Below are 21,607 nucleotides of genomic sequence, written 5' to 3'. Positions count from 1 at the left end.
AAGCGACACATCTAGTCGTGAAACGCGTCTACCTTTTGTCCTGCACTCACAGCGTGTATGTATTATACTTTGCCGATTGTTTGATGTGGAATAAACACACTCCATTTTTTGATCTTTATCGGAAGTGCGGTCATTCCTTTTTGCTCTATATGTAGACTGCAACCAACTTAAACTATAAGTCTGGACAAACACACAATTTGCTACTACCCCAGACTGTAAGCTATTGTATGACAGGTAATGGAAAGGATAACATTCCCTCCTTTCTACTTGGGCCAGGACTGAGGCCTAGAAAATGGCAGTTGGTAAGTGGCACTCTGAATGCTGCTTATCTGAGGCAGAACATGGGTTTTGTTACTTGAGCTTTTGTTGATGATGGGCAAAGCCACCCTAGCACAACAGTGTATAAGAATGGAGAAAATGCATCAGTTAAATAGATAAGAGGACTAGACTAATTAGCTTCTATGAACATTTAGTAAATAAAATAGAAGTTTCAGCACACAACGACACACACATAAATCACACAATCAGACAAAAACAAATCTACAAAGTGGCTTACAAAATAACAATTATAAATAGTACTTGAGGCAAATCTCTAGCTCAGGGATTAGGGACAATTTCAATCCATGGACAACCCCATATTCACAGTTAAAGTTTTATGTGTGCTTTTGGCCTATAGGAGAATACAATAAAACACAACATGTAACACTGTTTTCTTCTGACATAATACTATTGGTGTTGTGTCTTGCCTCTACCTCAATTTTAGGCCATTTTGAACATAAACCCCTGTTGCTACTGTGGATACTTCCATTAGTTGATCAATAGCAAAGAGGTTAAATTACATGTAAACAAATGTCCCTTACCTTCCCAGAAGTTGAGGATAGTTTTTTTTTTTTATTATTGGTAACAACGTTGCCATATGCATACAGATTTTTATTCTATGTTTTTTTCTTTTTTTTTTTAGGTGATGTGTAGGGATAAGCAACCACCACTACGTGCCTCTAAGTCCAAGGTTATAAAAATAATAGAGGCGACAGCTGTTTCTTGGTAATAACTGTTTGGGACATGATGAAGGAAGACTAATTGTTTAGTTCCCATAGGGCACTGCAGATGTGTTATATGTGGTGATTGCCATCTCCGAGGCACATTGTGTGGTTAGGTCATACCATTCTTTGACAGCCATGACACTATCTGTAAAACATATCTGATGTAAAAGTCCTTTTTTTTATGGTAAACACATGTTGTAAGTAAACAGCAATTGTTTTTTGCTTTTTTAACATTCAGCTTTTGAAAATGGTTCACAACCCATGAAAAAGTGCAAAAATATATTTCCTTCTCTTCCGTAGGCATGGGCATATCGTGGGCATATCGCAAAAGCTGACTCGTTCAAGCTATTCAGAAAGACAAGGAGAAATGTGAAAAGTTTAGTAGCCCATAGTATCCAAAGAGAATCCAAAACTTCTATGATCTTACCTTAACAAACTAAACTCTGGTTGGTTACTGTAGAGTTACGGCATTTTCACGTAAACACTGCCATTTGAACTGTTTTACAGAGCATCTGTGTCATAGTTTGATATTCTAGAAAATAATAGCCAGATCTTCATTTTTTTGAAATTTAACGAAACAGGGAAATCTGGAGGCAAATGGCAACCACTTTCTTAAGCCCTAATGCTTTATAAATACAGTTTTTACACATACACAGGAAGAATGTTACATTCTAAATCTCATATTATTAGTTTATATGCAAGTCACTGTGTCTTTGTTCTTCTATGTCTTCAATTCTTTTGCCCACCACCATCGGAACTTGGTTCTGTTTACTGGACACGGCGGCAATAATATCCCAGAACTTTACACTTCTCGCACAAATGCTGGGGGTGCTCCTTACTTTGATCAGACACATCAAGACCGTCAGGTTTTTCCAAAGGTCGCTGCAAGGGGGAAAATGGGAAACAAAAGATTAATTAGTGCATATGTAATCGAATGCCATGCTTGGTTATAGTTGTGGCTCACCAGCTGTTGGTGGATTTCAACCAAGTCCTTAATGATGGGTAACAGGTGTTTTTTATGCTTGAAGACTTTCAAACTCTCTCACATTTTTTTTTCTTTTAAGAATTTGTTGCAAAGTTTATTCTTTTCAAATTGCTCTCGTGAGAATTTTGGAGGCGTGGAACCTGTACATTATCTACAGCCTTTTTTGTTTTAATTTTTACAGAATTTCTGTACATAAGAGATTTTAAGAAGCCTATAGTGGGTGAGTTAAGTAGTAATAAATCCCAAAACAAAAAAATTATATATTGCAGCTTGCCAGTTCTTAGATGTGGTGGCTCCATTCGATTTATCACTAATGATCAGGAACCAGAGGCGCAACTCCCAATACCCTGATCACTGTAATAGCCTCTGATTGACTATGATGGTGATCAGTCAGTAAAAAGGATTAAAGCAGCATTTTTTAAAAAATTTGTATCAATGTTAGTGTCCTATGGGAAGGAGTGACTGGGATATATCTACATAGTTTATGTTTCCACTTGAGATGGTGGAAATTTATATGGCTGTTTATATGAATTGATCTATAATATATGTACTATCTCTGTTTACTATTTTCACTTTTTTTTTATAGATTAATTCCTCCTTAACAATACTCCTGAAAAAGGGAATTTCCGCAAAACATGTTGAGGTTATTGGAGGCGGATTAGTGGTCCCTCTGTGTGGGGAACTACAGCACCAATTTTCTGATCTAAGTTCAACTCTGAGGGCCTACATGCCTCCAGTGGACTAACACGTCAGTATATGTGTCATTGATATCCCCCTTTTTTCAAAGGTAGTAATGTGTTTTTTAATGTTTGTATAAATCAATAAATGTATCCTTTTATATAAAAAAAGTATTGAGTTGTAAGTCTTTTGCGGTACCATGACAGTCCTCAGTGCCTCAAAACAATAGTTTAATGACATATCAATGTTAGTGTGTTTAGTTAGGGTAAATTATTAATAAAATATATTAATTATGGACATTATTGTTTCTTGGCTCTACTATGGGTACAAACAACAAAGAACATACACATACGAGGTATCACCAGGAACAGAAAAACGTATTTGGGTTGTTCTTTGGTGGTAGGGTATAGTAATAACAAGAAATATATAGCTACATTTTAAAAAATGTTTTGTTTTTCTTTTACTATTTTTTTTCCAGTTTTCCTGTCATAATTAAAAATCAAGAGATATTCATTACCATTTACCGCCAAGTGAAAACTTAATTTGCCCTGAAAAAACAAGATATAAATCACCTGGGTGTACTAAGTAGTTGCGATGATTTGTACAATTTTGCCAGCACATGTCAAAAGTTGCAAAACCACGTTCATTAGGATTTGTTTTACCTTCCATCATGAAGGAGTTAATAAACCAAGCTGTCCACAAAAGTGGCAGTTAGAGAGTTGAGACAAACCATTTAACATTGACAGGGGTGCTTACAATAGTCATCTTTTATCCATTTATGAAAAAACTTTATCCCAAAAGGTAGAAAAACTGTTGCTATAACTGCTTACAAAGTGTTAGCTTAAGTTTCGCTTTACTTTGTTAGTCAAGTCCATCTAAATTAGTTATTGAATCTAACACTACCCCCTCCCCAGACAGACAATGCAGCTGTCCATGTGTGTCTCCATTGCTTTTTCAGTAGCGTGGAGACATGCTGAGACAGGAAGTGTGTTACTGACCAGATCACCAGTGAAAAAAAAGGGGAAAAAGTTTAAAAAAGAATACAAATGCAGGCACCACCTTTATACCACCACCTACAATGACTGCATGCAAGTTCAAAGCTGGGTGGGTGCAATCTCCTGGAGGGGGAGGGCAGGTGCAGGGTGTGTGGTAATGAGGTCACTTGCTGAAGTACTTCCCTAACAATTTTCATGTCCCAAGGACATATACCAGGAAGTAATGGAGGAGTTTTTTTTTATGGAAGAGAGTGGAGGCTGGGGTTAGGCATGCTCTAGGATACAGAGAAAGCTTTTTCTTTTCTGCAACAGAGGTACATTAATGGTATATTGGTACATAGGGAAGCTGGAATTTAAAAGAAAACAAAAGCAAAAAGGTGAACTTAGCCTGGGTTCTTTTGGGGTTATTAATTTTGTAACTGCTTTTCTTAGCTGGGTCCTACATGCAAAATTGACATTGTACTACAGGATACTACCAAAGTGTATGCAGTAATTCTAGAGGGTAAAAAGACAGTATGCAACAAAATGTACTGGAAATATCACTAATAAAACCAGTGTACAGGCAGGCGACTGATACAGCAACCAGGTCATGCTAAGCTATTCCATAATAATATAATAAATGAAAAACACAGTTTGTTTCATAAAAGGTTTTCCATTACATAAAACAAAAACTCCTATTTCTTATTTTTTGTTTTCTTCTATTATTTTCTTGTGACCACATGTTTTTGGCTTTTGAAGTATGCCATGACATACCAATGACATTTCTGGCAGTTCCAGAATCCAGATGTGAAAGGAATGGGTGTAGCTGACAAGTAACATCTGAAAGATGGCAGCTCCATGCTTTAGGAGAATCACTGTAATTGTTTACTTTTTTATACGGTTAGCTTAGCATGTTCACTATTCCTTGCTGGTATTTCATATTTCATATTTTCCAGTAAAACATATTTTGCAGTATTCTGCTAATCTGGAAATGTCCATGTGTCAGTGTGCATCTCCTGTACCCTGCCTGCAGCCTCTGCCTCTCCTGTACCATGCCCGCTGCCTCTCCTGTACCATGCCCACAGCCTCTGCCTCTCCTGTACCATGCCCGCAGCCTGTGCCTCTCCTGTACCATGCCCGCAGCCTCTGCCTCTCCCCCGCAGGCTTTAGAGTCTGTGCTGAGCCTCAAACACACCTTCTGAAACTAATTTTATTATAATATTATCTTCAGCTATCAACAATAGGACAAAAGTACATGTGATATGTGGAACTAGCTCACAGCATATACCCAATATGTACATTTCAAAGTGTGCTATATGCACTGTGATGAAGCACATAGATGGTACCTACATTGGGTACCTTAGGGTTTGTTGTACGCACTGCACACTCACCTCAGGTATTTGAAGGTGAAAATATAGGTTGCAGCGCTAAAACAATATTATAAAAAGTGTGTGAAAATCCAGTTCATCAATGAAATATAAAGACTAATCGAACCATTAATTTTAAACAGATGACGATATTCTGTGTCAAAGTAATTCAATTCCAGCACCAGCTAGTGTTCCTACACCAAAGTAAAAAGTGAACACTCACCAGACCCATTTGCTGTCTTATCAGGACAGCTGAAAGTGTGTAAGATGAGAAATCAGAGAAACCAGAGAAATCAAGCGGGGAATGATCTTCTTATCCCTTCACCGGACATACTCTCCTCCTTAAATCCAAACTTGGTTGTTTTAAATGCTTTTAGGTGCAGAGGTTTGGGGGACTTTTAGACCTCCAGATTCCTCCACAACAGTACCTGTCAAGTGCTAAAAATGAAAAAATATAAAAAATGTAAATGTACAAAGTTTTTCACCTTATTGCATTCTATGCATTAAGGTGAAAAACCTTCTTTGTTGCAGCTGCCCCCAGAGCCAGGGCCATCTTACCAAATGGGCCCCAGTCCCAGCCAAGCATTAGTCCCGATTTCCATATGCATCCCACCAAACTTAGCAGGTGGCAAGCGTCTTTCGGCCCTGCGCTGCTGTCAAGTCACTTGGGCCGTGAAGGGGGAGCCCACAATTGCAGGAATGCCTGTCTGCTTCCACAGGAACAGGCACACACAGGACAGTCGAGTCTGACTCCCCTCCGTGTGTGTGTGTTCACCGGACCCAGCCACTGAACTTGGAAGCTGTCATTAGCCTGGCACTGCTGTACCAATAAATATCGCCTTATCTATAATTTGCAGTTTTATTCTTGTGGGTGATTGTGTAGGAAGGGCTCCAGTGCACTGCATTGCCTGGGGGCCTTTAATGCTCTTAAGATTACACTGCCCAGAGCCCCCCCTTTTTCTTACCTGAGCCCATCCATTCCAGCAATGTTCATGAGTCCAGTGGCTCCAGCTGCTGTCTCTGTCCTCATTGGATAGATTAATAGCAGCAGGAGCCATTGGCTCCCACTACTGTCAATGAAATCCAGTGACACAGGACCGGGGGGGGGGGGGGCAGAGTCCCACTGTATGTGTCAATAGACACAGCAGCGGGACTTAGGAGCGGGCTCGCATGGGTGACCCCATGGAAAGCGGCGGAAGGAAGGAGCCAGGAGTGCCAACAGGGCACCCTAAAAGAGGAGACTCAGGTCTGCTCTGTGCAAAACCCTTGCACAGAGCAGGTAACTATAACATGTTTGTTATTTTTATTATTAGAAAATCTGAACCTTAACAAACCCTTTAATCATCAAAAAAAGTCTAAATTCTCAATCTTTAGTATACTAACAACCCTGAGTTTGTACATCCATGAAACCAACTATCAAATGTGGCTAGAGAAAGCACAAGAGCCTGGGAACCTATAACCTATGAGTGTCCTTTTATTCGTCTATGGAAGAACATTTTCCCTTGCTTAAAGCAGACCAGCAGACCTCCCCCTCCCCTTCTCCTTATATGAAAGAAGCAACATTAAATATATCTGTATGCAAAATAAAATCCATATAACACATTATTTCTTGCCTCCAATTTCCTTTTCCATTTTTCCCCTGAAATTTTGTGAAATCTCACAAGATCTTGCAGTTTTCTGATGAGATCTCCTGGGTAGGCACTAGTGATATAATCTTCCCAGAGTGCAGCTGAGGGGTCAGAGATACATCACCAGTGCCTCAAACTACCAAGAAATGTGATTCAAGAAAATGTGCATGCACCTTGGATTCTTACTATCGGGGGGAGTTCTACTTTAACCAGTTCTGGACCGAAAGGTTTTACCCCCTTAATAACCAGGCCATTTTTTGCGATACGGCCATGCATTACTTTAACTGACAATTGCGCGGTCGTGCGACGCTGTACCCTAATAAAATTTATGATTTTTTTTTCACAAATAGAGCTTTCTTTTGACGGTATTTGATTACCAGTGCGATTCTTTTTTTTTTTTTTTTTTGCGCTATAAACAAAAAAAGAGCGACAAATCTGAAAAAAAAATATATATATTTCTTACTTTCTACTATATAACATTCCCAATAAAAAAATAAAATGTTTTCATCAATTTAGGACAATATGTATTCTGCCACATATTTTTGGTAAAAGAAATCCCAGTAAGTGTATATTGAATGGTTTGCGCAAAAGTTATTGCGTCTACAAACTAGGGGAAAGATTTATGTAATTTTTATTTATTTATTACTAGTAGTGGCGGCGATCAGCAATTTTTTAGCAGGACTGCAACATTGCGGCGGACAGATTGGACACCTAACTGGCATTTTTGACACTTTTGGGGGGACCAGTGACATTACTACAGTAATCAGTGCTAAAAATATGCATTGTTTCTGTACGAATGACACTGGCAGGATATGGGTTAACGCCAGAGGCAATCAAAGAGTTAAATGTGTCACTAGGGGGTGCTTTCTAACTGTGGGAGGGGATGGGCTTGCTGCATGAACACGGAGACCTGTGTTCCTTAATAAGAGGAACACAGGATCCCTGTGTTCATAACTGACAGAACAGCGGTCTGCCCATCCACAGGGAGCTATCCCAGCCGTCAGATCCGCTGATCAGCTTCCCCTATGGCGAATGGGTGCGCGCCCCCGCGAAGCAACATACAGGTACGTTGTTTTGTGGGACAAAGCCGACCTGCTGCAGTAAACCTATGGCGGCTGGTCGGCAAGCAGTTAAAGGAACCTGTCAGGTGAAATGAAGGCAATAAATTAGTAATTTATCAAATAGGTGTTTAAAAAATGTTAGGGTATCTGAAGTGAAGTCTAAGGTAATACTACAGTCAACTTCTTTGTAAATGTGGCCCATAAGCCCTCGTTCATATTGAATGCGGCTTTGAAATGATGCAATTTCATCTAAAATTGCACTATTTCAAAGCAGCATGTCAGTGCTACTTCAGGTACAACTTTGAAGACATCTGTGCAGCTTTATGCACAGATATCTTTGCAAGTCGCACCTGAAATCGCCAAAAGTAGTGCAGGAACTACTTTTTCAAATGGATGCGGCACCGCAAAGTTGGCGTTGCTTCGATTTGAACAGCACCATTGTCGTCAATAGGGTGTGACTTGACTTGTCAAATCGCCTGACAAGTAGCTCCAATGTGAACAAGAGCTAGAGCCCCCTGTTACCAAATAATTTAACTTCCTTTTCCAACACTGCCTAAGTACTAGGGTAAGGTTCTCTGGCCAGCTATTCTCGGGATTTAAGAAAGGTTAAGTAGAGGAAAGGTTCTACATGTTTTTTCCTTCGTGTTTCAGCTGAAGCAAAAAAAATGCATTTATTTTCTAACTCGGGTACTTTCCTCTTTTTTTTTTAATGTTTTTTAGATTGTTGAATGCTTGTTATTTTGGAGGCATGATTAATAAGAGTGTTCTGGACAGGGGGACCAAACTAAAAAGGTTTAGAAAGTGACAATGGCTGCAGCATCAACGTCCATGCAGCAATATTTATTCATTCCTAGTGCCAGGCAAAGGGAAAGTCCAACATAGCATCTTTATGTTCTGCAACAGCACAGTTTTCCTGCAGCTGGCATGAAACCATTCCAAAAGTTTGTAGGGATAAGAACTGGCTGAGTTTGTCATAAATACATAATTCAGTCTTAAAGTCTATAACATATGTAATATTAAAATATGAAGATGTTTGGAGCAGGCACAAACTTTCCATAAGGTCTGCTGACGTTAGTCAGACTCTGGGATGAAAGGAGTCAGATTTAAGAGCTACAGTACCGTCATAACTTAAAGTGATTGTAAACGATCACCATGTTACATAGTTACATAGTAGTTGAGGTTGAATGAAGACAACAGTCCATCTGGTTCACCCTGTGTGTTGTGTGTGTGTGTGTGTGAGTAACGTCAAAGCAGTTACCACCAATTGTGGAAGAGAGTTCCACATTCTTACCGCCCTTACAGTGAAAAACCCCTTACGCAGCTTAAGGTTAAACCGCCTCTCCTCTAATCTTATTGTGTGGCCACGTGTCCTCTTACACTCCTTGAGACTAAATCGTTTTTTTTTCCCATCCTGGGATCACTATTTAGGTATTTGTAAATCGCTATCATGTCCCCTCTCAGGCGTCTCTTCTCCAGGGAGAATAAATTAAGCCCTTGCAATCGCTCCTCATAATTAAGGCCCTCCAATCCCCTAATTCGTTTAGTTGCCCTCCTTTGGCTCTCTCCAGTTCCAGCACATCCCTTCTGAGGATTGGCAATCAGAACTGGACAGAATACCCAAGATGTGGCCGGACCAGAGTTTTATAAAGTGGCAGGATGATAGCTTTATCTCTGGAATATACCCTCTTCCTTATGCATGCAAATATTCTGCCGGCTTTGGCAGCTGCAGCTTGACACTGAACGCTATTGATATCTTCCGTTAGAACCCCGTGATATTTCTCCATCCTTGATTCCCCCAGAGGTTCCCCCCAGAGCATATTTTGCATTTATGTTTTAGCCCCCAAGTGCAATACCTTACATTTCTCCACATTAAACCTCATTTGCCATGAAGTTGCCCACTCTGTTATTTTGTTCAGGTCATTCTGTAAGATTTCTATTTCTTGATGAGAAGTTATTGCCCTGCCTATTTTCGTGTCATCTACGAAAACTGAGATTGAGCTAATTATCCCATCCTCTATGTTATTTATGAATAAATTGAACAAAATTGGTCCCAGGACTGAGTCTTGGGGGACCCCACTTACCACTCCAGACCAGTCTGAGTACGTGTTATATATCACCTTTGGACACGCCCCTGTAACCTGTTTTCTATCCAAGAACAAACCTTGTAGTGGATGCCTGCAGACCTTAGTTTGTAGATTAAGCATTTGTGGAACTGTATCGAATGCCTTAGTATAATCCAGATACACCACAGGTATCCCCCTATCTAGCTCGCAGCTCACCTCCTCGTAAAATGTTAACATTGGTTTGGCAAGAATGTCCTTTTGTAAACCCATGCTGATTACTGCTGATGATACTGCTGTCCTTAGCAAATTCTTGGATATAGTCCCTTATCATCCCTTCCAATAATTTACATAATATTGATGTCAGGCTGACCAACCTATAGTTTCCCGAATATGCCTCTTCCCTTTTTTGAATATTGGTATCACATTGCCTTTCCTCCAGTCACCTGGTACAGTTCTTGTCAATATACTGTCTGCAAAGATTAGGAACAACGGTCTAGATATAACCCTACTGAGTTCCTTGAGTACTCTTGGGTGCAAGCCATCCGGTTCTGGTGATTTATTTGTGTTAATGTTATCACGTCTTTCCTTGATTTCACCCTCTGTTAGCCAAGGCGGCAGTCCTGTGTAAAAACTGAGGAGAAGAAAGCATTTAGTACCTTTTCTGTGTCCTCTGTAACCATCCTCCCATCATCGTTAATTATGTGTGCAAAGTGCTCTGACCTTGCTTTTTTGCTATTAATATATTTAAAGAATTTCTTAGGGTTTTTTTTTTTTTACTCTCCTCTGCTATGTGTCTCTCGTAGTCATTTTTAGCCGTCCTGATTTAATTTTTACATTTCTTGTTACATTCCTTGTATTGGTGTAAAGCCAACAATGTCTCCTCCGATTTATATTTCTTAAAGGCCATTTTTTTTCTCTAATAAGCATTTTTACATTATGGTTTAGCCACCCTGGTTTGACCTTGGCTCTTCTATATTTATTTCCCATTGGAATGCACTGTGAGATAATTTTATTTAATATGTTCCTAAAGCATTCCCATTTTTCAATGTTCCTAGAGTTAGGTCCCAATTTATGTTCTCTATTATTGAGCTCAGTTCAGGAAAGTTTGCCCTTCTGAAGTTTAGGGTTCTTATATTCCCCTCGTGCCTTGTTATCCTACGATTTACACTAAATATGATCATTCTGTGTTGAACCCAAGTTGTCCAGGACTCCTACATCTGAGATTAGGCCTGGGTCATTCGTAATTAATAGAGCTAGCAATGCATTCTTTCTAGTAGGAGAATCCACCAACTGAGACAAATAGTTGTCCTGTAAGGCATTCATGAAATGACGGGCCTTTAATGTGTGAGCTGTCCCCTCTTCCCAGTCAATATCGGTATAATTTAAGTCCCCCGTTACGATGACATGTCCCTGCTTTTCCGCTATTCCCAACTGTGATAGAAATTTCAGCTCCACCTCCACCCTTTGGCTGAGGGGCCTATAACATACCCCCACTATAACTTTCCCCCTTACTTCTTCCTTACTTCTTCCCTATGGAGTTCTACCCACATGGATTCCACCTCCGCCCTCGTTCCTTCTACAATGTCACTCCTCTCTACCACCCTGATTTTATTTTTGATATAGAAACATACCCCACCCCCTCTTTTGCCTTCCCTGTCCTTTCTATACACAGAATACCCTTGAATATTTGCCAGCCAGTCGTGTGAGAGGTCAAACAAAGTTTCTGTTATTCCCACAAGGTCTATGTCCTCCTTGTGTACTAACAGTTCCAATTCATGCATTTTGTTAGCTAGGCTCCTGGCATATGTGTATACCCCTCTCAGTGTTGTAGGAGTGGATAGTGATTTATCATTACCGTATATACTCGAGTATAAGTCGACCCGAATATAAGCCAAGGCCCCTCATTTTACCACAAAAAAGTGGGAAAACTTATTGACTCGAGTATAAGCCTAGGGTGGGAAATGCAGCAGCTACTGGACCCAACTGGAGCACCACGAGACACAAAACAGGGGCTGCGGGCATGGTACAGGAGATGGTGCAGGTCATGGTATAGGCATGGCACAGGTCATGGAAAGGGCATGGCACAGGTGATGGTACAGGCATGGCACAGGTCATGGTACAGGCATGGTACAGGCATGGCACAGGTCATGGTATAGGCATGGCACAGGTCATGGTACAGGCATTGCACAGATCATGGTACAGGCATGGCACAGGTCTTGGTACAGGAGATGGTATAGGCATAGAACAGGTGTAGGTATAGGCATTGCACAGTATGTACAGGCATGGCACAGTAGGTACAGGCATGGCACAGTAGGTATAGGCATGGCACAGTAGGTATAGGCATGGCACAGTATGTACAGGTATGGCACAGTATGTACAGGCATGGCACAGTAGGTATAGGCATGGCACAGTATGTACAGGCATGGCACAGTAGGTATAGGCATGGCACAGTATGTACAGGCATGGCACAGGAGATGCAGTGCTGCGGGCATGGTACAGGAGAATGTCCTGTACCATGCCCGCAGCACTGCATGAGGAAATGCAGGGGCTGTGGAGGAGTCTCACTTACCTTTCGGTGAGATGCCTTCGATTTAAAAATCGCGCCGCCTGGCGCCAATACATCACCGCGAATGCGCCGCCGATGCTCGGGAAAGCCCGTACACGTTCGGCTATTCCCGGGCATGCAGCACATGCGTGGTGACACGTTGGCGCTGGGCGGCGCCATTTTTAAAAAGACAGTGACTCGAGTATAAGCCGAGGGGGAAGTTTTCAGCATGAAAAAACATGCTGAAAATCTCGGCTTATACTCGAGTATATACGGTAAGTTTATTTCTGCTTGGTTTGTGGTTTGTCCGCTCGTTCCCCCCAGTAGTTGTTGTTATGGTTATATTGTCCCTGCTGACCCCCATAATACCTTCTGTCCTTTGCTCACTACTAACTGTCACTACCTATGACCACCCCCCCCCCCCCCCAACACCTAGTTTAAAAGCCCCTCCAACTTTGTGGTCATCGTTCTTCCCAATAGATCTGTACCATCCCCGTTAAAGTGCAGCCCGTCCTTACTAAAGAGCTGGTAAGCGACTGGGAAGTCAGCCCAGTTCTCCAGGAACCCGAACCTCTCCTTCCTACACCAGTTCCTCAGCCATTTGTTCAGTTCCCTAAGCTCCTTCTGCCTCTCTGGTGTGGCTCAAGGTACAGGTAGTATTTCAGAGAAAACCATCTTTCCCTCAATCTATTCCCTAAGTCCCTGAAATTATTTTGTAGGATCCTCCAGCTTCCTCTTACTTTGTCATCGGTGCCTACATGCACAATGACCACTGGGTCCTCCCCAGCCCCACCCAATAATCTGTCCACCTGATCCGCGATGTGCCGAACTGGAGCGCTCGGTAAACAACATTCTGTTCGGCGACCGTGATCGTTTTGACAGATAGCCCTTTCTGCCTCTCAATAATTGAGTCCCCTACTACCACTACCTGTCTAACCTTTCCTGAGTCTCTGCCCCCCTCCTTCCTGGAGCCGTCGCTCCCCTGGCAGCTAGGGGAGGGCGCCTGCTCCAGAACTGCCACCCCTGAGCTTATATCCCCAACAACATGTAACTTGGCATATTTGTTGGGGTGTACTAACTCAGGACTGGCCTCCCTAACACCCTTTTCTCTTCCCCTCCTTTTAACTGTCATCCAACTACCAACCTCTGGCTCCTTTCCAGGTTGTTGATGCTGCACAGTGTTGCCACCTTGTTTTCTAGATCTAGGATCTAGGCTCTGTGCTTCAAAAGAAATAAGTCGCTCACATCTCGCACAGCAGTATTCGCCCTCGATTGGTTCATCAAGGAACGCATACATGGAGCAAGAAGTGCACTAAGTGGCAACCCCAATCCTGTAAAACAACCCATTCAGTTTAAAATAGAAATGAAAGGCAAAACATTTGTGTATAGCACAAAAAAATTATATAAATCTCTTTTTTCCCTTTTTTATAAGTGATCATATACCCTCTGTTCGAGTTGCATAGCAGCTGGAGAAAGAGAAGCAGCAACACACTGAGCCTCAACATAAAAGGCTGTGCTGTGAAAGTATGTCAGCACAAGTCTGATCATTGGAGCATAGAATTGACCATGTTGAGCTCTCCTGCTTAGCGTGGTCAGTTTTTATTAGGAAAGCAGAGGGACTGGCAGGAACACCAGGGATTTCACACAGAGGAAGCAATATAAAAAGAACTGGATACTTTTTCATACAAGTACATGACATGGTACAGCAGGCACATATTAGCATACCTGACATGGGAATGAGGGACACCTATTAGCAAAAGTATGTAGGCATAGGACACACCCCCCGCTATGCCCCCCTCCCCTACCCCTTAAAGGAAAATTATACAAAAAATGATTGGATAAACTCACAAGTGTTTTTTTTTTTTTTTTTTTTACTACTACTATTCCTTTGTATTGGCTTTTGGAATTTACAGATGCAACAAGTTTGAAATCGGATGAAAGATTTAGCATTGTAAAATACTTTTGGATAGATAATTAGTGCATTTTCTATACAGTACAACTACACAATATTGTCAAAATTATTGGGACGCCTGCCTTTCCACGCACATGGACTTAAATGGCATCCCAGCCTTAATCCATAGGGTCCAATATTGAGTTGGTCCACCCTTTGCAGCTATAACTCTTCTGGAAAGGCTGTACACGAGGTTTAGGAGTGTGTCTATGGGAATGTTTGACCATTCTTCTAGAAGTGCATTTGTGCACTGCTTGCTTTGTGCACTGTGCGCAGTCATGTTGGAACTGTTCCCACAAAGTTGGGAGGATGAAATTGTCCAAAATGTCTTGGTATGCTGACCAGTGGCATAGCGTGGGGGGTGCAGGGGGGGCCGGCCGCACCGGGGGCAACATCTGGGGGGGGCGCATTCGCAGTGTCACTCTGTCTGTCTGACTCTGACATACCGTAATGTTCTGGTACCTTTGGGTACCCTAATTACTCTTTCATAAGTGTATGCGCCCCACCATTCTCTTTTGGTAAGGTGCGCATACACCTTTAAGACTGATGCTGTCATCACTGAGCGCCGGACTGGATGGCTATTTAGATCGCCGGCTCTCACTCACATGTGTTCGTTCAAACTGCTTTGTGCCTTGATGCTAACCTGTCTTGAAGCTCTCATGCTTGCAAGCATGCCTCGCTGTCGGAACCACGCTGCGCTGATCCCTGTATCCCGCTACCGGATCATCCGCTCTTGCCGAACCTCTCCTCTGCTACATTGCTATTAGTGATAAGTACCCCACAGGGGAAACCTCTATAACCTTTATACTAAAGCTTACACTATCTAGCTCTGCATACTAAGGACTATTACTACATCTGCATTATCTAAGATTGCTAGCTCTTGAGCCTACTACCACCTGTTCTTGCACTGGGTTGATCTCTCTTGTATGTCCACCTGCTACTCTGTCATCTACTACCATACATGATTGCTAAACCTATCTGCATCCCATCTGCTACTATTTTACTTTCAAGAACATTTCCTTTCAAGTGTCTGTCATCTACCATCTCTACCCAACCTGTCTCTTCAGCCTATCATCACTGTGTTACTATATACATAAGTCACTCTAGGAAACATCTTATTGAGTGTGTGTATTTACTTGCTGAATTGAGATCATCCACACATGATGAGTCATTGAGAGTTGGGAATGGTGTCTCAGCGTTTCTCTACATGACTACTGAAGTGGAATATTTCTGCAGCTGAAAATCCACATCATACGTAAAACGCAGGAGCGTTACACATACACAGTTCACACACTGTCTGCGGCTGCCTCCATCTTTAGGCTGGGAGATGTCCAGCGCGGCTGCCCTATGGCTGCAAATGGCAGGTCGGGGCAGAGCTGGACTGTGCCTCACCTGTCCATTGGTGTAGGGTGGGGTGGCGTTGCAAGCCAAGCCCCACCTATGCCGCCTCTCCTCACTGCTCAGCCAGTTAAGCAGCGAGTGAGTCAGCAGTGTTTTTTTTTTCTTTTTGAATCACCTGATTAGAGCCAGAGGCTCTAATAGGCTTCAAAAAAGGGTGGACCCGGGGCACAGAGCCCACCCATTGTGTGACAATAGCGAATGAAAATTCGTTATTGTCACACGGATCCCCCTCCTGGCCAATCAGGAAGCGGGTCCGAGACCTGCTTTCTGATTGGCCGAAAGGTGAACGCATGCCATTGGCCGAGGAGGAGGCGGGAGGACTCGAGGAGACGCAGGGAACTGAGAAGCCGCCGCTGCAGGTAAGTCTCTCTGCATTGAAGGGGGCACGCTGGTCATTCTGCATTGAAAGGGGGCACGCTGGTCTCTCTGCATTGAAAGGAGGCACGCTGGTCATTCTGCATTCAAAGGGGTCACGCTGGTCACTCTGCATTGAAAGGGGGCACGCTGGTCTCTCTGCATTGAATGAGGGCACGCTGGTCTCTCTGCATTGAAAGGGGGCACGCTGGTCTCTCTGCATTGAAAGGGGGCACGCTGGTCATTCAAACTTGTATTTAGATGCATTTTACTTTAATTACATCAGAATTTTCATAACAAACAATACATGTGCTTAGGGGGTAAGGGTTTCTTTAAGTAACCTAGTGGAAGAGACTCGAGTGCTGAAATCCCGCGGGTTAGGGGGCGCAAATTACTTGCCTTGCCCCGGGTTCTGACAACCCACGCTACGCCACTGATGCTGACGCCCTAAGAGTTCCCTTCACTGGAACTAAGGGGCCAAGCCCAACCCCTGAAAAACAACCCCACACCATAATCCCCCCTTTACCAAATAATTTTTACCATAGACACACTCCTAAAACTTGTGGACAGCCTTCCCAGAAAAGTTGAAGCTGTTATAGCTGCAAAGGGTGGGCCAACTCAATATTGAACCCTAAGACTGGGATGCCATAAAAGTTCATGTGCATTGAAAGGCAGGCGTCCCAATGCTTTTGACAATATAGTGTAGATAAATTATACCAAAAATGATGGACAAATAAGGAGGAAAGAGGGACAGAGGGACGTTGTTTAAATGAGGGACATTCCCTCGAAATCAGGGACAGTTGGGAGCTATGCATATCAGGAATATGACATGTTGGGTTTACAAATGCTTTAATATCTTTCCCCTTATTGTTCTCTACCATCTGTTAACCTGTGTCTTTTTCTTAGTCTTAGCTATCCCTGGATCTATCAGCCTCATAGGATGCATAAGGACTCTTCTACTACTCATCTTTAATTCTAATATGTAGAGTATCCTGTTACCCAGCTTTTGTGTTCTGCTCCTTTACCCAGTTTCTTATTTTTAATTGTGCCTACTAACCTCAGCCCTCATTCCCTGACTGTTGTTATTCATCTCACTATTTCCTGCACATGCTTCTGATTATGTTAGGATTTTACTTGTACTGCAACTACCTCAACATTCTGGATATATTTAAAACCTTCAGCCAGATTGCCATCTTCCCTGACCTCTGTATATTTCAACATATGATCTAGTATTTCACTTCAGTGGTTTGCCACCCCATCAAATTATAACAGTGGGATATGCCTGCAACCCAGGGCTGGCACAAGACCTTGTGCTGCCTGGGTCCAAGAATGAAATGCTGTCCCCCCCCCCCCCCACAGAACAAAATCACGCCCACCAAAAGGTCCACCCATTATTTATCATAAAATTTAGAAAATATTATATAAATTGTTATCTTCTTCCATAACTAACCACCAGACCGGTCCACCAAACACACGCTGTCTGTCTTCAGTCCTCCTAAGGACTCTCACTGCGTGAGAAGGAGTGCACTGATGTCTGACGTCTTTGCGCACACCACGATCATGTGAGGGAAGTTTGCACTATGGGCGGCAGTATGAAATAGGAAAATGCTGCCCGTAACCGACTGCAAACTGATGACACACAAAACTACTGGAAAAAAAAATCTTAGGGGTCAATTTGCTGCCCCTCTCCAAGTGCTGCCTGGGTCCAATGGACCCAGTGGGACCCATGGTAGGGCGGGCCCTGCTGCAACCAGTACAGGTACAAAGAGTGGGCCACTAGCAAGTAAATGACCACATTAAGCATTAGGAAAAGCCCTAAGGGACCGTTATATGGGTAGTATGAATTAGTTGAAAATCTTGCTTTCAGATATTTCTTTCAAGTGGGGTTGACATCACCTACCTATTTTTAAATAAAATACAAAATCTATACCTCTTTTTATCACCTGAATGTAGACTACACAATGTAAATGATTCAGGATTACCTCAGTTTTAAAATGTTAAGTAAACTTATTTCTTCTTCAAATATAATTTTTGTGTAAAACTTATCTTCCTTTGAATTGATTGATTCCATTATTGCAATGACACACTACACAATGCATTCCTTAACCACTTGCCAACTGCCCGCGGCAGATATACTGCGGCAGGCTGGCTCGGCTGCGCGAACCACCGTACTTATATGTCGAACATGGGGGGCGATTTGCAAAAGGGGAAGCTGATCTGCGGGGCCGGCGGGCACCCGTGATCACTCCCCGGAAAGACAGAACGGCGGTCTACCGTTGTAAACACGGCAGACCGTTGTTCTGTCAGTTATCATCACAGGGCTCCTGTGTTCCTCCTATTTAGAAACACAGGTCCCTGTATTGATCTAATAAGCCCATCCCGCTCACACCTAGAAAATACCCCCTAGGCTCACATTTAACCCTTTGATCACCCCTAGGTTAACCCCTTCCCTGCCAGTGTCATTATTGCAGTAACAGTGCATATTTTTAGCACTGATTACTGTAGTAATGTCACTGATCCCCCCATAAAGTGTTAAAAATGTTGTCTGCCGCAATGTCGCAGTCCCGCTAAAAATCGCTGATCGCCGCCATTACTAGTAAAAAAATAAAAATAAATTAAAATTACATAAATCCTTCCCATACTTTGTAGACGCAATAACTTTTGCGCAAACCAATCAAAATACGCTTATTGGGATTTTTTTTTTTACTTAAAATATGTAGCGGAATACATATTGGCCTATAATGCTGAAAAAATTAGATTTTTTTTAAAAAATTTTTTGGTAATTTTATATAGCAGAGAAGTGAAAAATATTGTTTTTTTTTCAGTAGTGTCGCTCTTTTTTTTTATATCGCAAAAAATAAAACACAGGAGACCAAATACACCAAAAGAAAGCTCTATTTGTGGGAAAAAAGGACATCAATTTTATTCGGGTACAGCGTCGCACGACCGCTCAATTGTCCGTTAAAATAACACAGTGCCAAATTGCAAAAAAAAATGGCCTGGTCATTAAGGGGGTAAAACCTTCCGGTCCTTGAATGGTTAAACACAACTGCATGCATGATTTATTGGCATCCCACTCTGGCTTACCTGTTTATGGGGGTAGACATTGATGTGGCACTTTATACACTCTTGACCCATGTTGGCCCATGAGTTCCCACTCATCCATTTCCGCTTGCACTTCGGACATTTGTATTCCCCAAAACATCGTTTCTTTCCTTGATATGGGGTTAGACCTTCACCCTTTGGACGAGCCTGGCAAAAAAAAAAAAATAGATGAATGTACTACATCTGTTATATCCTGACACCATACACAATGGTGACCTGACATGTCGTAAAATACTTCACTGTGAGTGGTTTTATCACACTAGAAGTAGTAAGCAATCCAAGTTGAATTAAAAAAAAACAAAACTATATTTTGCTCCATGACAAAATTACCTGTTAAAGATATCAATACTTCAAAAAATGTATGCCTATTACCATCCCATATATCCTGCACTCTACAGACATCAAATTGGCAGGTGACCTTGTCTTAGAGCTGTAGCCTATGTCTTATCAAGCTGTCTAGTGGAAGGCCTGATATGGGCTTTCAAGTAGATGGTTTCTCTATAACAGTCTATAAAAAAATGCATATGTAGCCTGGATAGAAAAGAAGAAACAAATGCTCCTGCGCTTAAGAATTGGTAGTGGCTTGGTCTATATGACTCCACTTGTTTAGTCGCTATGAAGGCTGTGCTGTCACTCCAATCAGGTCAGGGAAACCCAAATAGACTCTAGAATGAAAAAATACAGAGGCCGCACCAGCCTAGCACATTACCTTTGCAACAATTTATATAAAAAAAAGGAATTTCTATACATTATACTCACAAACGAGATGACTTGTTCAAGCGTGATAAAAAAAAAAAAAAAAAATATATATATATAACTTTAATGGCATCCCAGTCTTAGTCCATAGGGTTCAGTATTGAGTTAGCCCACCCTTTGCAGTTTTAACAGCTTCAACTCTTCTGGGAAGGCTGTTCACAAGGTTTAGGAGTGTGTCTATGGGAATGTTTGACCATTCTTCCAGAAGCGCATTTTTGAGGTCAGGCACTGATGTTGGACGAGAAGACCTGGCTCGCACTCTCTGCTCTAATTCGTCCCAAAGGTGTTCTATTGGGTTGAAGGCAGGCCAGTCAAGTTCCTCCACCCTTAAGAGTTCCCTTCCCTGGATCTAAGGGGCCATGCCCAACCCCTGAAGAATAGCCCCACACCATAATCTCCCCTCCACCAACTTATTTGGACTAGTGCACAAAGCAAGGTCCATAAAGACATGGACGTGTGAGTTTGGGGTGGAGAATCTTGACTGGCCTGCACAGTCAATATAAATAAATACAGTATATTTATATATATATAAATATATGTATTTATATACAGTATATACACAATTATGTTTGCCATGCATTTCTATTTTAAACTGAATTGGTTGTTTTACAAGGTAAGGGTTCGCACATACTTCCAGTACCTTACTAGTGCATCATTATAGTATAGTATGGTATAGCTATAAGCTTCTCATTAGTCATTGTTCTCATGATTCACTGCTTGGGTTCCTCAAAATTAAGGGTGGGTTCCCGCCAGGATTTGGCAATTTTCTGTCCTGTGGTCAAAATGATAAAGGTGAACAATGCTACTTCACGTTTGATACGATTTGGGATCCTCTTATTCACCAATGCTTCCTCAAGTGTTCTGTTATAGATGACAATGTAGTATGGATGAGACAAGATTATATTCTTGGAAACTCAGCTTCTGAACTTTTAGGTAGTCCCAGCAAACATGGAGAATAGAGTCTGAGGAGGTACAGCACCAAAAGCAGTAGTGAATAGTGTAGGAGTATAACTAGTGATTCTATCTGGGGTCAGGTACAATTGTATGATTTCTTTCACTACATAAGATGAACTTTTGGCATACTATGACCAAATTATTTGCAACTCCATTTGCTGAAAGAAGCCCACAGTTTTTTTCCTACTTATATCATATATGGAAGTTTGTTAGGACTTCGTGAGGAATTGAGGTCTCTATATCAAGAGGAAATTGGGCACATACTGTAGATTGTGGCTTGTCCAGAAATGTGGTTTCAAAGTTTGAAATCTGTAGTGGTGAAACTGTTTTGCTACTGAATAGGGATTCTAGAAACAAATTTTATTTGTAGGCATCAAAAAATTCAGATTTTTGGAATGCTGAAATGTGGTAATCAACCATAAAAAGTTAATAGTCGTATTTAGGTGCATGATATTGCCAAGGTTTGAAGAAATAAGATTCTGTATGGGAGGAACTGAATAGGGGGAGCATATTATTACAACCAAGGGTGGATGGGGGATACCAATGCACTAGAGAGTTTAACGGCATCCTATTTGTCTAAGGGTTAGCGCAGTGTCTGGCCTTGGACGTGTGGACGATATTGTGGTGGGAGACAGATTCGATTGTAAATTGGAGTAAGGGAGAATTACATGAAATTCAGATTGGTCCATAGTAGGAGTTCTTGAGTGACATGAAGTGATGAAAAACATGCTACTCACGCAGA

The 21,607-nt window shown here is 41.9% G+C and overlaps 1 protein-coding gene across 1 annotated transcript in view; it reads right to left on the bottom strand.

The window, feature by feature from the left end:
• Window positions 1–1,388: 1,388 nt before the first annotated feature.
• ZCCHC24 (zinc finger CCHC-type containing 24) overlaps window positions 1,389–21,607 on the bottom strand; it is a 190,928-nt gene continuing 170,709 nt past the window's right edge. Inside the window, exons 3-4 of the mRNA XM_082268201.1 lie at window positions 19,138–19,302; window positions 1,389–1,925 (exon numbers count right to left, since the gene is read on the bottom strand). Of these exons, the coding sequence (XP_082124327.1) occupies window positions 1,812–1,925; window positions 19,138–19,302 (279 nt within the window). The 3' untranslated portion in view covers window positions 1,389–1,811. The remainder of the gene's footprint in view (window positions 1,926–19,137; window positions 19,303–21,607) is intronic.

Source organism: Pelophylax lessonae (assembly GCF_965119305.1).
Source record: "Pelophylax lessonae genome assembly, chromosome: 9".
Classification (NCBI taxonomy): domain Eukaryota; kingdom Metazoa; phylum Chordata; class Amphibia; order Anura; family Ranidae; genus Pelophylax; species Pelophylax lessonae.
This window is presented reverse-complemented; position numbering and strand designations above follow the sequence as displayed.